Genomic DNA, 14,037 nt, shown 5'->3' on the forward strand with positions numbered 1-14,037 from the left:
CTGTCTCTCTACCTGTCTCTCTGCATCTCTGTCTGTCTCTCTGAATCTGTCTGTCTGTCTGTCTACCTGTCTCTCTGCATCTCTGTCTGTCTCTCTACCTGTCTCTCTGCATCTCTGTCTGTCTCTCTACCTGTCTCTCTGCATCTCTGTCTGTCTCTCTACCTGTCTCTAAATTTCTGTCTCTCTGCATCTGTCTGTCTCTCTACCTGTCTCTCTGCACCTCTGTCTGTCTCTCTGCATCTGTCTGTCTGTCTGTCTCTCTATACCTGTCTCTCTGCATCTCTGTCTGTCTCTCTACCTGTCTCTCTGCACCTCTGTCTGTCTCTCTGCATATCTGTCTGTCTCTCTACCTGTCTCTCTGCATCTCTGTCTGTATCTCTACCTGTCTCTCTGCATCTCTGTCTGTCTCTCTACCTGTCTCTCTGCATCTGTCTGTCTATTTACCTGTCTCTCTGCATCTCTGTCTGTCTCTCTGTCTGTCTCTATACCTGTCTCTCTGCACCTGCACCTCTGTCTGTCTCTCTACCTGTCTCTCTGCACCTCTGTCTCTCTACCCGTCTCTCTGCCCCTCTGTCTCTCTACCTGTTCCTCTGAATCTCTGTCTGTCTCTGTCTCTCTACCTGTCCCTCTGCATTTCTGTCTGTGTCTCTACCTGTCTCTCTGCATCTCTGTTTGTCTCTCTGTACCTCTGTCTGTCTCTCTACCTGTCCCTCTGCATGATCTCTGTGGCTTTCTGACAGTTCTGTATTTGGACATTTCTAAGGCCTGACCCTTAAAGTGCTGTACTGCTGACTGGATGTGTGTGTGTGTGTGTGTGTGTGTGTGTGTGTGTGTGTGTGTGTGTGTGTGTGTGTGTGTGTGTGTGTGTGTGTGTGTGTGTGTGTGTGCGCGTGTGCGTGCGTGCGTGCGTGCGTGTGTTTTCACAAAAGAAGTACATGTGATACAGTGTGTGTGTGTGTGTGTGTGTGTGTGTGTGTGTGTGTGTGTGTGATCAGCGCAGTGTTAATGCATCTGTGTGGAAGTGTGTGTTTTGTGATTCCATTCTTCTATAAATCCAAGTCGTGCTGAGTTAGTGCAACATATGAGAAATACTGTGACTCCCCTGACCTGTGTGTGTGTGTGTGTGTGTGTGTGTGTGTGTGCGCGTGCGATCGGCACAGTGTTAGCATGTCTGTGTGGAAGTGTGTGTGCCTCTGTGTGTGTGTGTGTGTGTGTGTGTGTGTGTGTGTGTGTGTGTGTGTGTGTGTGTGTGTGTTTGTGTGCGTGTGTGTGTGTGTGTGTGTGTGTGTGTGTGTGTGTGTGTGTGTGTGTGTGTGTGTGTGTGTGTGTGTGTGTTTCTGTGTAAGAAAGTGGGCAAACGCACAGTGATGTCTTTATGAGGTTCTACTGACAGCAAGATTCAAACAGCAAAAGATACAAGAGGCTTTCTGGATCCATCGTTTAAGGACCCTTACTGTACTCCCTATACACTGTCTATACAGGGGTCTACTGTAGGGGTCTTCAACCTTTTTCAGCCCAAGGACCCCTTGGTTGATAGAGAAACAGAGCAGGGGCCCCTTACAATTTAAAAATAAATCACACACAAAAACAAGGAACAACGTGTTTCACATATTGCTTCATCAGATTCACTTTGTAAATCATTTTTGGCAAAAGTAGCTTATTTGGCATTTAATCAATATTATTATTTTTTGTCTAAGATACATTTTCTACATTTTCACAAACTACTTTGGACCACCGGTTGAAGACCAGTGCCCTACAGTATGGGTTAAATGTTGAGTTTGATTTGAAATGGTTTCTCTGACATTCTTTTTTAGGATATCTACATCTCTATCTCATTCTTCTTATGGACTATTTTCTATATTTACAATGTCCGCAAGATTGATGCATTACAGCATTAGTCTATCAGATTTTATGTAATGTAATTGTAAATAACTAGGCAGTCGATTCCTAGGCTTGCCCGCTGTGCGGGCTCAACCGCCCTGCACCTCGCTGAGCTGGACCTGCAGCTCGCATATGCAGCTTGTCTGCTCCTTGATGGCATACTTCAGGGATGCTGGATCACCTGTCCTGGAGCTGGCAACATACAGCTGTCCATGGCTGAAGACGGGAGTCTGACTCCCACTTCTTTCAGTGTCTGCCCCTGGGACTAGATTTTGCTCTTATGACATCATCAGTGGGACTCTTATGACATAACTGACATCACTGATGATGTCACAATTTATGACATCACTGATGACACCATCACTGGGACTTAATGTGTGTGTGCGCATGTATGTCTGTCTCTTGTGTGTGTGTGTGATGTCACAATGCCTCTGACATCACTGATGACATCATCACTGGGACTGTGTGTGCGTGTGTGTGTGAGACATCAGTGACACCACTGAACAGCCTTGTCTGTGAGTGAATTTATGACATCACTGATGATGTCATCAGTGGAATTTATGACATCACTGATGATGTAATCAGTGACATCATCACTGAACTAGCCTTGTGTGTGTGAGTGAATTTATGACATCACTGATGTCATCAGTGGGACAGACAGAGAAACAAACAGACAAAGCCCTAGCTCCCATTTATACTGACGATGATGGTTATTATGGCTGTTTTTCTTTATTATATTTTCTTGGTCTGGTGATATAGTATTTTGTATTCTGCCTTGAGAGCTTATGGTGATTATCTGTTGCAACTGGGGATGAATTACACCTGAATTATCTGAACCTGTGACATCAAGCACCACACCCATGTGCGCTTTAACCCTTTCCCCGCCATTGAGGTGATATCACATCAATCCGTGTTTTCACCGTCATGTGATAGATGCTCCTCTTGAGTCTTGACCAAATGCTACTGCCCTTCCAGTGTTGCACAGAAGCAATGGTTATTGTCTACCAAAACCAGCAAGTGGAGAAAAGCAACAATCTCCAATCACTCAAAGCTGAAGGATTTTTTTTCACCAGACGCTTGTAAACGCACACTTCTCCTGTCAGGTAGATTACTAATCCGGTTTTTGAGCCTTCACACCATGTAAGTTTCAGCTGTCAGATATGCCCCAAAGACCAGAAGCCTCCGCCCCCTGGGCAAGACAAGAGCGTGACCCGCACGTCCTCTCTCTGAGTGCGGGGTGAATCTCTCCCTCGCTCCACTGCTACAAAAATGCATTTTTCTCTGCTTTCTGGGGACAGACGGGAATTTTCGGTGAACACTACCTACATTCAAGTGTCGATAACTAAAGAACGGATGAAGGCAGAAACACTTTTTTTCTATGAAAGTAGAGGCTCTCTTCTTTCTTTTGAGATATTCAGTGTTTTAGTCATACTGTAGAAGAAGATATCCTGTGGGTCTTGGCAGATTAGTGAAAATAGTCAGAAACCATGGTGGGGAAATTGTTAAAATCAGTGCACATGTTTATATAGCAGATACTGTGATGAACACAGCTTGTCCAAACACTGGTGAAGTCAGTGATGAAAAGAGCCTAAATGGAGCTACATTGAGTGCATGGTACTTCTGCCCATTTTCTCTGTTTCTGTGTGCCATTCTCTCTCTTCATCTCTCTCTCTATACATCTTAACGTGTTTCTCTCTTCTGTGTGAGTGTGCCTCTGTAAACATGTGTCTGTGTGTGTGTGTGTGTGTGTGTGTGTGTGTGTGTGTGTGTGTGTGTGTGTGTGTGTGTGGGTTTGCGCTTGCATGTGTGTGACTAACCTGCCATGACCGAGAGTTTTCCTGCAGAAAATTCAGGATTTGGATTAAAAGCTACTTCATCACCTTCTGTCACACACACACACAGACACACACGCGCGTGGGCGCGCGCACACGCACACGCACACACACACACACACACACACACACTAACTCTCGACTTCAAGTTGATTATTTTTCACCCCTCAGACAAGAGCAATAAATCACCAGAGAAGAAAAATCGAGGAGTGAGTGAGTGAGTGAGAGAGAGACAGGAAGAGAGGGAGTGAGAGACAATGATAGAAAGAGAGAGAGACAGGGACAGAGAGAGATGGTTGCTCTATTTTTTATTAACTTTATTGGTTTTAAATGAAGCAATGTTTTATGCGGTCACACGCATGGTTTTTGCACACATTTCCCTATGAGTGTGTGCGTGTGTCCGTCATATTGTGTTGAACTACCGTAAATATTCAGTAAACTACAGGTGGTGGGATCAGACAAACCTAACCAAACAAAAAAGGCAAAGGAATCATTACCATTTAAATAACATTTCTACCCCTGCCTGTATTTCGCTCTCTCTGTGTCAACAACAAAACACACACACACACACACACACACACACACACACACACACACACACACACACACACACACACACACACACACAAACTCTATCATATTGGAGACACAAGAGAAAGAGAGGTAGAGATATCACTACAATATTATGGTCAGCAGAATATCTCAGTCGCCAAACATTCATTACCTATACTATAGCCTGTACTACGAATGTTGGATAAGAAGATCCAGGATCTGTCCCTTGATCTGGTTTGTCTAAACCAGATCAGCTCGATTGTAGTTAACTTGTACTACGAACCTCGTTTGCCAGTCGTTAACTCGAACCAGGTTTTTCTAATCAAGTTGACTGCGCGTGCACATGAAAATGCCCGTGCACACGAGCTCGCGCCCGCAAAAGAGGCGTGGTTTTTAACAACTAGCCAATCACAATGCAATATGGACCGCTCAGCTCAGAACCGTAGCTTTTACAGCGCCAGACACGCCTATTTCCTCATTCATCAAAGCCATCGACTACTATGTCAGAATCAAAATCCGCATTGGATATTTTTAGTCTGTTCCCGAATGACTGTCTAAAGTTACCACTTTTATTCACATCAGTCATTTATTTGAAGAGCGGTTTCTGCCTCCACGTATCCTACAGCAGCTGAATTCACCCTCTCAATAAACTGCGAGTGGAAGCAATGTGTAGCCTAATGTCTCAGTCCAAAATCCGTAGACCATTTAGGCTCAACGAATAATAATGATGTCATGTTTAGTCGCACTGATTGAATAATTCCTATAGGCTATCAATAAAAAAAAGAATGATAATAAAATTAAAAGAGGCTTCTGAACGACACGCTATGTGCGGGCATAGATTTCATTTATAAAAAATAGCCTATTTTGTGGTCACATATATTGTCAGCAGAGTCGCATATCTCCATATTTCATATAATGATGCTGGAAATATGAAGTTCAATCACATCATACAGGCCAAAAGCAACACTTGCAGCTGCAAAATGCAGGAGTAGGCTAGATATGAATCATCTTAATATGGGATCGCCTGTGTGCAGGTGATCCCATATTAAATTGCTTAGATGTAGTAGGCCAGCATGTAAGCTATGACTATTTCAATTCCAACCCAACGTCAGTCTCAGCTCCATTGCGCACACGGCACCGTGCGCTTTGGAGACGTTTATGTAACCTTTTTATGCCGGTTTGATATTTCTCCACTCACTATTCAGCTGCAATCGATCAGCGGGATCAAACAACGTATCTAGGCTACGAGAGCACAAAAATGAATATATAAAAACATATTCCAAAGTGGTATAGGGCTTAAAATAGCCAACAAGTGCAAGGCTTTAGTCCTTGATTAACATTAACATTGATTACCATTACTCATTCAACATTACAATTCGTGCTCCTTCGGGAAACTCATCCAGAAAGGGGTTGGCCATTTTTCCAAACTGCTGATTCGATTGGTTCGTGGGCGGTGGATTTAAGGTCTAATCTTATCCTTGCAACTTAACCTGCTACGGACCAGGTTAAGTGTGAAGCATAAGTTGCTATGGAAATATATGTCGGTAAGAAGTTAACTTGCTTTGTAGTACGGCCAAACCAGGTTTAAACCTGAAGTTACCTCGCTAAACCACTAAACTGGCTTTGTAGTACAGGCCTCTAGTGGTGAGTTCAGGTATACAATATATTTAGATATCCACTCTGAATTTATGCATTTTACGTAGTATTGCATATAGTACAGTATGTTGTATTTAATGTTAAACCTAATAATAACTGAGATACTCATGTTGATGTAAACGCAGTCAATGACTACGTTTACATGGATTTTTCTTTTTTTATTTATTTATTTATTTATTTGGGGGGGGGGGGGGGGGGGGGAGGGGATGGCATGCTGCAAAGGACATCGGCTCAGATTCAAACCCACGTCAGCCGTGCAAAGGACAGAGCCTCCGTGGGACGCATGCTACCAGGTGATGCATTTACATGGGCTTGAGTATCCTGGTTATTATCAGGGTTTTGGAGTATCCTGCTTTTGTGTTTGCACATGTAAACATCATATAAACATCATGTAAACATCATATCCTGATCATGTAAACATCATATCCTGATTTCAGAAACCTGAATATGCCCTTTAAAGAAAAGCAGCATGCAAACGGGGACAGACCACCGTGAAGTGGGCGTCCATGGGAATCCCACACACTCCCAAAAAAGGTGAATGATGTCACAAGCAAAAATAAATCAAAATATAAAATAATGATATTGATGCCTGTTTGTGTTGTAATGATCACAGCTGCCTGCGCAAATAGCATGAAGTGATCAGTAACCGTAGTAGTACTAGTACAGTACTTACCATGTATACAGGGATATGAATAACCAGATTTCTCTGTGTTCCATGTAAATACCATATCCCGAATATGATCAAAACCAGGATAAGTCTCATAACCGGGATGCGTGTATACTTTTCGCAACCCGGTTTAGGTGAAACCACGCCCACCTTGCTCACGTCACTTACGCTCACTCGCCGGCAAGTTTGGAAAATACTTTGGAAAGATGAATGAAGATCGTCTGTTATGCAGCAGAGCGCATTTATATAGACTTTATGCATAATATGACACATTAATTACATGGATATATATCGCTTTATGCATATAATATGACATTATTTAAGTAGTAATAAAATAAATATTAACATTGTTTTTCTTGGCTTTTAAAAGTAATAATCTTGAGTAGTAGTATATTGGGGTGATCTGGTGATCTGAGAAAAATAACAAGTCAATGACCATAACATGATGCTGCATTTGGATTTTGCGACTGTATCAACGTACCGCAAAATAACGCGGTGGCTAGTTTGACCGTGTATTTCGGAGTGGAGGCTGGCTTGACCGCAGTCAGATTATGGGCAGTCTGCAGTAGAAGGGCGTAAAAAACTATGTGTAAATGGATGATCACAAAAAGGCAAACAATTCATCTCTGTTTGAAGTTACAATTGGCCTGAAGTTTTCTGAAGGTTTACTCTTGCGGTTAGGCCAAAGATTCGGTTAATAAAGAACTTTTTAGCTGAGCATTTGCTAGCTTGCTAAGCTAGCAGAGCGGCGCGGGGCTTCTTCCGGTCACGTCATGCGGGCGTGGCCGTGGTTTTGCCTAAACTGGGTTGTGAAAAGTATACGCGCGACCGGGATATCAACGCAGTCATTGATAGACTGTTCCCAGATTCGCTCTCAGCTAACGCGGACAACAACAAGTTAACGTCTTTACTTCAGCTGTGTTCCTGTAGGAGAAGAAGATTAATTTCCTCTTCCTGTCAAACAGGAAACTTCAGAACGTGAGTCGGTTGAACTAGACTATGGCTTCCCCTCTGTCAATAAACACACAGGCGCGCGTGCACGCACATGCGCGCGCAAGGTTGGCAGAGATCAGTCAGGCCCTGTGCTTATGAGTTTTTGTCTCTTTCATTTTCACTCTCTGGTTTCATCATTCTCTCTCTCCTCTTTTATTTTGCAGCCTTATTGTTTTTCATCGTCTCTCCATTGCTCTTTCACATTCACTTTATCGGTCTTGCTCATTGCTTCTCTCTCTCTCTCCCTACCGCTCTCTCTCTTTCTCATATCAACCATCTCTCTCCCTCAGGCTAGCAGTGTTTATATTTCGTCGTTTATTTCTACAAATGTCAGATGGTGTTTCTGGCCTCTGTCTATTGATCGGCTGACAGAGAGAGGGAGAGAGAGAGAGAAACAGAGACAAAGGGTGAAAGACAGAGGGACATTTTGAAAAAGAGAGAGAGAGGGAGAAAGAGAGAGAAATAGAGACAGTGAAAAAGAGAGATAAGGAGAGAGGAAGAAAGAGAGGGAGAGAGAGAGAAAGACAGATACACAGGTAGAAAGAGAGACATAAAGGGAGGAATGGGAGAGGTGAGAGAAAGGAGGAGACATTGATGGAGAGAGCAAGAGAGGTAGAGAGAGAGAGAGGTAAAGACTCGCAACCACAGACTGACTCAGTCCCTCCCCTCCTCTGCTTTCTTCTCTAATTCTATCCATACCTCTCCACTCCCTTTCTCCTCACAGTACCAATATCACTCTACCAAGTAGAACAAAGACAGATAGATGACAAAACCATCTAGATGGATGGATAGATAGATAGTTAGACAGACAGACAGACAGACAGACAGACAGACAGACAGACAGACAGACAGACAGACAGATAGATATTTTTTTTAAAGCAGCAGATAGATAGTTTTAAAGGCTGCATTACACTAAAGTGATGTACTTTTCTGAATTTACCAGACTGTTCTGTTCTTACTTTCCATGTAAGCGCATGCAAGGACAGGGAGCTCCCAGAACAGAGCCATACCGCCAAATATAAATATTGATAGCTAATAATGTTTATTTTGACTATAGTAGTCCTGACAGAATTCATAGTATTCATTATAGTAAGTACTGTCAACTGATGTAGTTATATGAAGATATTGTCATCTAAAGGAAAAATCGCATAAATGTATTAATGTACTGTATGTTCATCCACCTATATATTTTCCACGACATGACTTGGTGTGTGTGAAGTGTGTGTAGAGGGGGCCTACCTGCACATTTGGTGCGTGTGATGAGTGGTGGTCCGGGCATGCCCGTGCCTCCCTCTCCTGGTCTGGTGAGCAGAACTCTGATCTCGTACTCGGTGTCTGGGTCCAGATGCCATAACTTGTAGTTGGGAGAGTTCACAGCGTGAGTCTCTGTCCAGCTGCCCGATGTCATGCGGTATTCAACCTAAGGGAAATAACATACAAGTCATATTAGTATTACAGTAGCAGTGTTAATACGACTCCCATAATTCAGTTATTAGAGATAACAACATGGCTCTCTGTCCAAATGCCTGATGTCAGATAATATCCATCAGGAAATTATTATTTATTATAAAAACTGATAGCTGCAGTCATTAGCATTGATGAGCTTATTCCCATTGTAAACCTCTATAAAATACCCAATAAACACACACGTGACCACATACCAATTCATTTAAATATTAATGTACTAGCCCAAAATCATCACTCACTGCTACTTATGTGCATCCACTTTATTTAGCTGCTGTTCAAGATCCTTATTACTAGGTGGAATAATAACATTTTATTATTATGATCGTTTAATTACAAATGATTAAAAATAAAAGATTGATTGGACATTTAGGTTATCTTTTTATTACAAATAGTGTGTAACGACCGTTTTGGAAAAGCAATAAGCCACACTGGAGGCCATCATTTACAGTGATTTTATAACAGCTAAGAGGTGTTAAATACAGCCTCTCACGGCTTAGTGCTCAAATATCATACAATATCCCATATCTTATGATGCTTGCAAAACAACATACCTCTTTCAGTATAATAGGCCCATCTCCAAATATGGAGTTGGCATTGAGCTGAATCAGCAGATAGGTCGGGCCGACACCCAGCAGCTGGGGCGGGGCGATGGGGCGAGGAGGCTCTGAGGAGAGGAACACAATGAACAAGTTCAATTAAATTACAACATACACATTTAGCTGAGGCACCAAGACACACCGCTAATACACATTTAGCTGAGGCACCAAGACACACCGCTAATACACATTTAGCTGAGGCACCAAGACACACCGCTAATTGCCGAAAATGCAAGCAGGATATTTTCTGCCTTCACTGGATGACAGGGGGAACAAAACAGCCAACATGTCCCACACACTGCAGCCATTAAGGTTTGGTGGGATGCAAACCCTGCTTAGATTGCCTTTCTGCTTCATCCGACAGTACATCTGTGGGTCTCACACTTTTTGGCTTCAGTAGCTACCCCCTTTCCCTGATTTCAAAATCCAAGTATGACCAAACTACAAAATTTTGCCTAGAAAACTGCAAGAGTAAACTATAGCCTGATGCAATGAATGAATGATAACCCACCTTTTGAAGAATATAAAATTACAATAAGACATGGGGCCATATCTTATGCCCAAGTGCAAGTGCAAGGGCAAATCTTTGCTAGTTTCTAGCACTCAAAATCTCCCATGTTTTCTTGTAATTACCACTGGGTCGCTGAAACACATGGTTTGATGTACTGACCCAGTGAAACACATGGTTTGATGTACTGACCCAGTGAAACACATGGTTTAATGTACTGACCCAGTGAAACACATGGTTTGATGTACTGACCCAGTGAAACACATGGTTTGATGTACTGACCCAGTGGTTTGATGTACTGACCCAGTGGGAATTAAACGAAAAAGGGAGATTTTGAGTGCTAGAAACTAGCAAAGATTTGCCCTTGCACTTAGGCATGAGATATGGCCCATGGAGTGAAAGAAGTGCAATTTGTGCCTCCTGAGCAGATTTATTCATTTTCATGATTTATTCTTACATTTTTCCATTTTCTCCTTTCTATCAAGTACCCCGTGTAGTACCTCCACGTATGCGCATGCATAGCCCAGTTTGCCAACCACTGCACTACAGTATAATTTGAAATTGAGGCAGGCACTGGGTCCCACGATCCCAGGCTGTCCTCACAAGGAAAACAACATTAGGCGATTTTCAAGGTGGTTAAATTATGTTTACGAATGTGACCTTGCGGTCGTGTGAGTACGTGCATGTGTGCAGTGCGGACACCAGAGTCGGGAGCTGTAACCAGGAAGCAGCGGCGAGCTCTGGCGGTCTTTAACAAAACAAAAGTTGGATATTGAAATTGGATGATAGGGTGGAATTGAAGGATCGGGAACTTCCTCGTAACTACCTCATCTTTCATACAAGAGAGCAAGCGAGATACACCTGGTATTCCATTAAGATTCAAACAGGTCCAGTTAGAGAACATTTCCTCGAGCAAAGGTCCAGAACATCGTAACGTCTAACTTGCATTATGATTCAATGCCATACCTGTATAGGCCTATATTGAAGTAACCCAATAGTTGTATGAACGTTCTGTATAGTCAACAACTGTTCAGATAAATTACAATTCAATAATATTTCAACAATGTTTATTTTCAGTTTTCAGATTTAACTGGAGGGAATAAATAATAAGTACTCATACTCGTAGTAATAAAGAAGTTATTTTCTCATTTCAAGTAAAATGCTGGTTACGTTATAGCTCTGGGTCCGGATAGGACTGCTTCTGGGTCTGGACCGAGACCGCGGTCAGCCTATTGGGGACAGTTACATTAACCACGTTGTTTTAGTTGCCTAACCTTAACCAAGCTGTTTTTCAAGTTAACCGACATGACGTGTGTCATATTAACCATGTCTCCAACATGTCATGCTGTGAGGTGTGTCACATGCACCCACCGTTTGGCTCAGATGTGTTGTATTGGGAGCCATTGGAAATCAACTTATTCTGTCGTTTCAGTATGAGGACATGTTGATGATCCTCTCAGTGTGTGTGTGTGTGTGTGTGTGTGTGATGGATGTGTGAAGGTTCAGGGCCAGTGAATCAGATCAGTGCTAGCTGTCACACTCAGGTGATTGACGAGCCGACAGCCCAACACACACACACTGCATCCAAGATCCATCTTGACTTGACAAACACACTCACACAGAGTTCATACACACATGAATTAATCACAAACAGTAACCACACATACACACACACACACAACTATCGCATCACACCACACACTCTGATCCATAAGCATCTACAGTATCTCACATAAATCATACACATCTCTCTCTCCCCTTCTCTCTCTCTCACACACAAACACACACTCAATTTGCTGTCTGTATGGAGATAGAAAAGAAGATGATTATTTTTGAAATAACACCAATCTAGCTTCAATCACATCATATCAAAGTAATATCTGAATTATCTGTGTGTGTTATTGTGCACGTTGTTCCTTTAATAGCTATTCATATTTTGTATTGCTGTTACCTCTTCTCTCCTTGTGCGTGTCTGTATTTGTGTAAGTGTGTAACTGTGTGTGTGTGTGTGTGTGTGTGTCCATGCGTGTCTGTGTATGTGTGTGAGCGTGTGTATACGTGTCTATGTGTGAGCGTGTGTATTTGTGTCTGTGTGTGCGTGTGAGCGTGTGTGTGTTGAAGACGGCTGTCAGAGAGGCGCGGGCTGGGACATGTCTTTTGACCAACAGATGAAACACTGTCTTTTGACAGCACATGTACACACACACCCACACACACACACACACACACACACACACACACACACACACACACACACACACACCCACACCCACACACACACACACACACACTTGAATCCAGATAATGAACGTTGAAGTGAGTTCAGAAAACCAACGTCAACAGCATGTCAGCCTGCAATGCCGTCAAATAAACAAAACAAACAAGTTGATGATTAACAAACAAATCAACAAATAAAGAAATACCTCAAACATACACATACTACACACAGTACATTCAGACAAAATGAAAATATTGTTTTTCCAATGTGTTTGTCTTGTATGCTTGTGTGTGTGTGTGTGTGTGTGTGTGTGTGTGTGTGTGTGTGTGTGTGTGTGTGTGTGTGTGTGTGTGTGTGTGTGTGTGTGTGTGTGTGTGTGTGTGGGTTGCTCAAAAACCTATCAAACACCTAAGATAAATAATAGAGTTAAAAATGAAAGGGTGAGGAAAGGAAGTGGGTCATTATTATGTGACTCAAGAGAGAACAATACAATGCTCTAACAATACTAACAATACTTGAATGGTTTCATGCTTTTCTCTCTTTTTTTGTCTTTTGTTTCCATCAGTAGTCTTTGTAACGCTGACCTAAGAAAAGGGAAAAAAAGTACTGATGTTGTTCACAGACGATTTCATTATTAATCACATGATTATTTCTCATTTTGGGTCAAATGTAAGTTAAAAAAAAGAAGAACAATTAACATCATGGCAACTTCAAAAGCAGCTGTCGTTTTCAGCCTCGTCCATTTTCTGATTTACTGTAAGATGTATGCTCTAGTGAGTCACATCAAAGAAAGAAAGAAAGAAAGAAAAAGAAAGAAAGAAAGAAAGAAAGAAAGAAAGAAAGAAAGAAAGAAAGAAAGAAAGAAAGAAAGAAAAGGTATTGTGTTGCTGCCTGGTGACCGGTGCCCACAGGGCATGTTCTTGCTTGTTGTTCGTCGTCAGCAACCTTGTCAATAAAGTTTAGCTTTCATGAACCGCTGCTGACACCACCATGGAACTCACTGGAGTGACCTCAAGGGTCACAGCTCAAGGGAGAAGAGAAAGAGAGAGAGAGAGAGAGAGAGATAGTGTGTGTGTGTGTGTGTGTGTGTGTGTGTGTGTGTGTGTGTGTGTGTGTGTGTGTGTGTGTGTGTGTGTGTGTGTGTGTGTGTGTGTGTGTGTGTGTGTGTGTGTGTCTGTGTTTCAGCGCTATCGATAGTCAACAGTGGTAGTTTTCAGATTTTCTACAGTTCCATACAGCCTGAAGCCCCACCTGTCACTAACACTTACAGTAGAGCGAGATTGCTGTTGTGTGTGTGTGTGTGTGTGTGTGTGTGTGTGTGCGTGCGTCCGCGCGTACACACACACACACACACACACGTGTGCACCAAGCCCCAACCCTTGGTTCTGAAAAATGAGCCCAATGCGGAAGTAGGCTTGCTGCGGTAGTCGATGTTACTGGTGTTACACGGTAGTGGGGCATACACCGATTACATAACATGCCCACCGGTAACACCGTTCGTTTTTATGGAGGAAGAAATGAAAGAAAAACTCTGCCCGCACGTGCCAGTTTCAGTGTGTGCCGGGGTAAATTACAAGCGCTCCCTCTGGGCTGCAGTGTGGCTCCACTATTCTTGTTAGACCAGCAACTAACATTAGTTAACGCTATACATCTTATGAACATAAATT

At 42.6% G+C, this 14,037-nt stretch overlaps 1 protein-coding gene across 2 annotated transcripts in view; it reads right to left on the reverse strand.

Moving 5' to 3' along the window:
• Positions 1 to 14,037, reverse strand: part of ptprk (protein tyrosine phosphatase receptor type K) — a 190,410-nt gene that overhangs the window by 62,154 nt on the left and 114,219 nt on the right. For both annotated transcript variants that reach the window (XM_083643454.1, XM_083643453.1), the window contains exons 9-10: positions 9,600 to 9,712; positions 8,821 to 9,001 (exon numbers count right to left, since the gene is read on the reverse strand). In XM_083643454.1, coding sequence (XP_083499580.1) covers positions 8,821 to 9,001; positions 9,600 to 9,712 — 294 coding nt within the window. The remainder of the gene's footprint in view (positions 1 to 8,820; positions 9,002 to 9,599; positions 9,713 to 14,037) is intronic.

This window comes from Poromitra crassiceps (genome assembly GCF_964638095.1).
Source record: "Poromitra crassiceps genome assembly, chromosome: 9".
NCBI lineage: Eukaryota > Metazoa > Chordata > Actinopteri > Beryciformes > Melamphaidae > Poromitra > Poromitra crassiceps.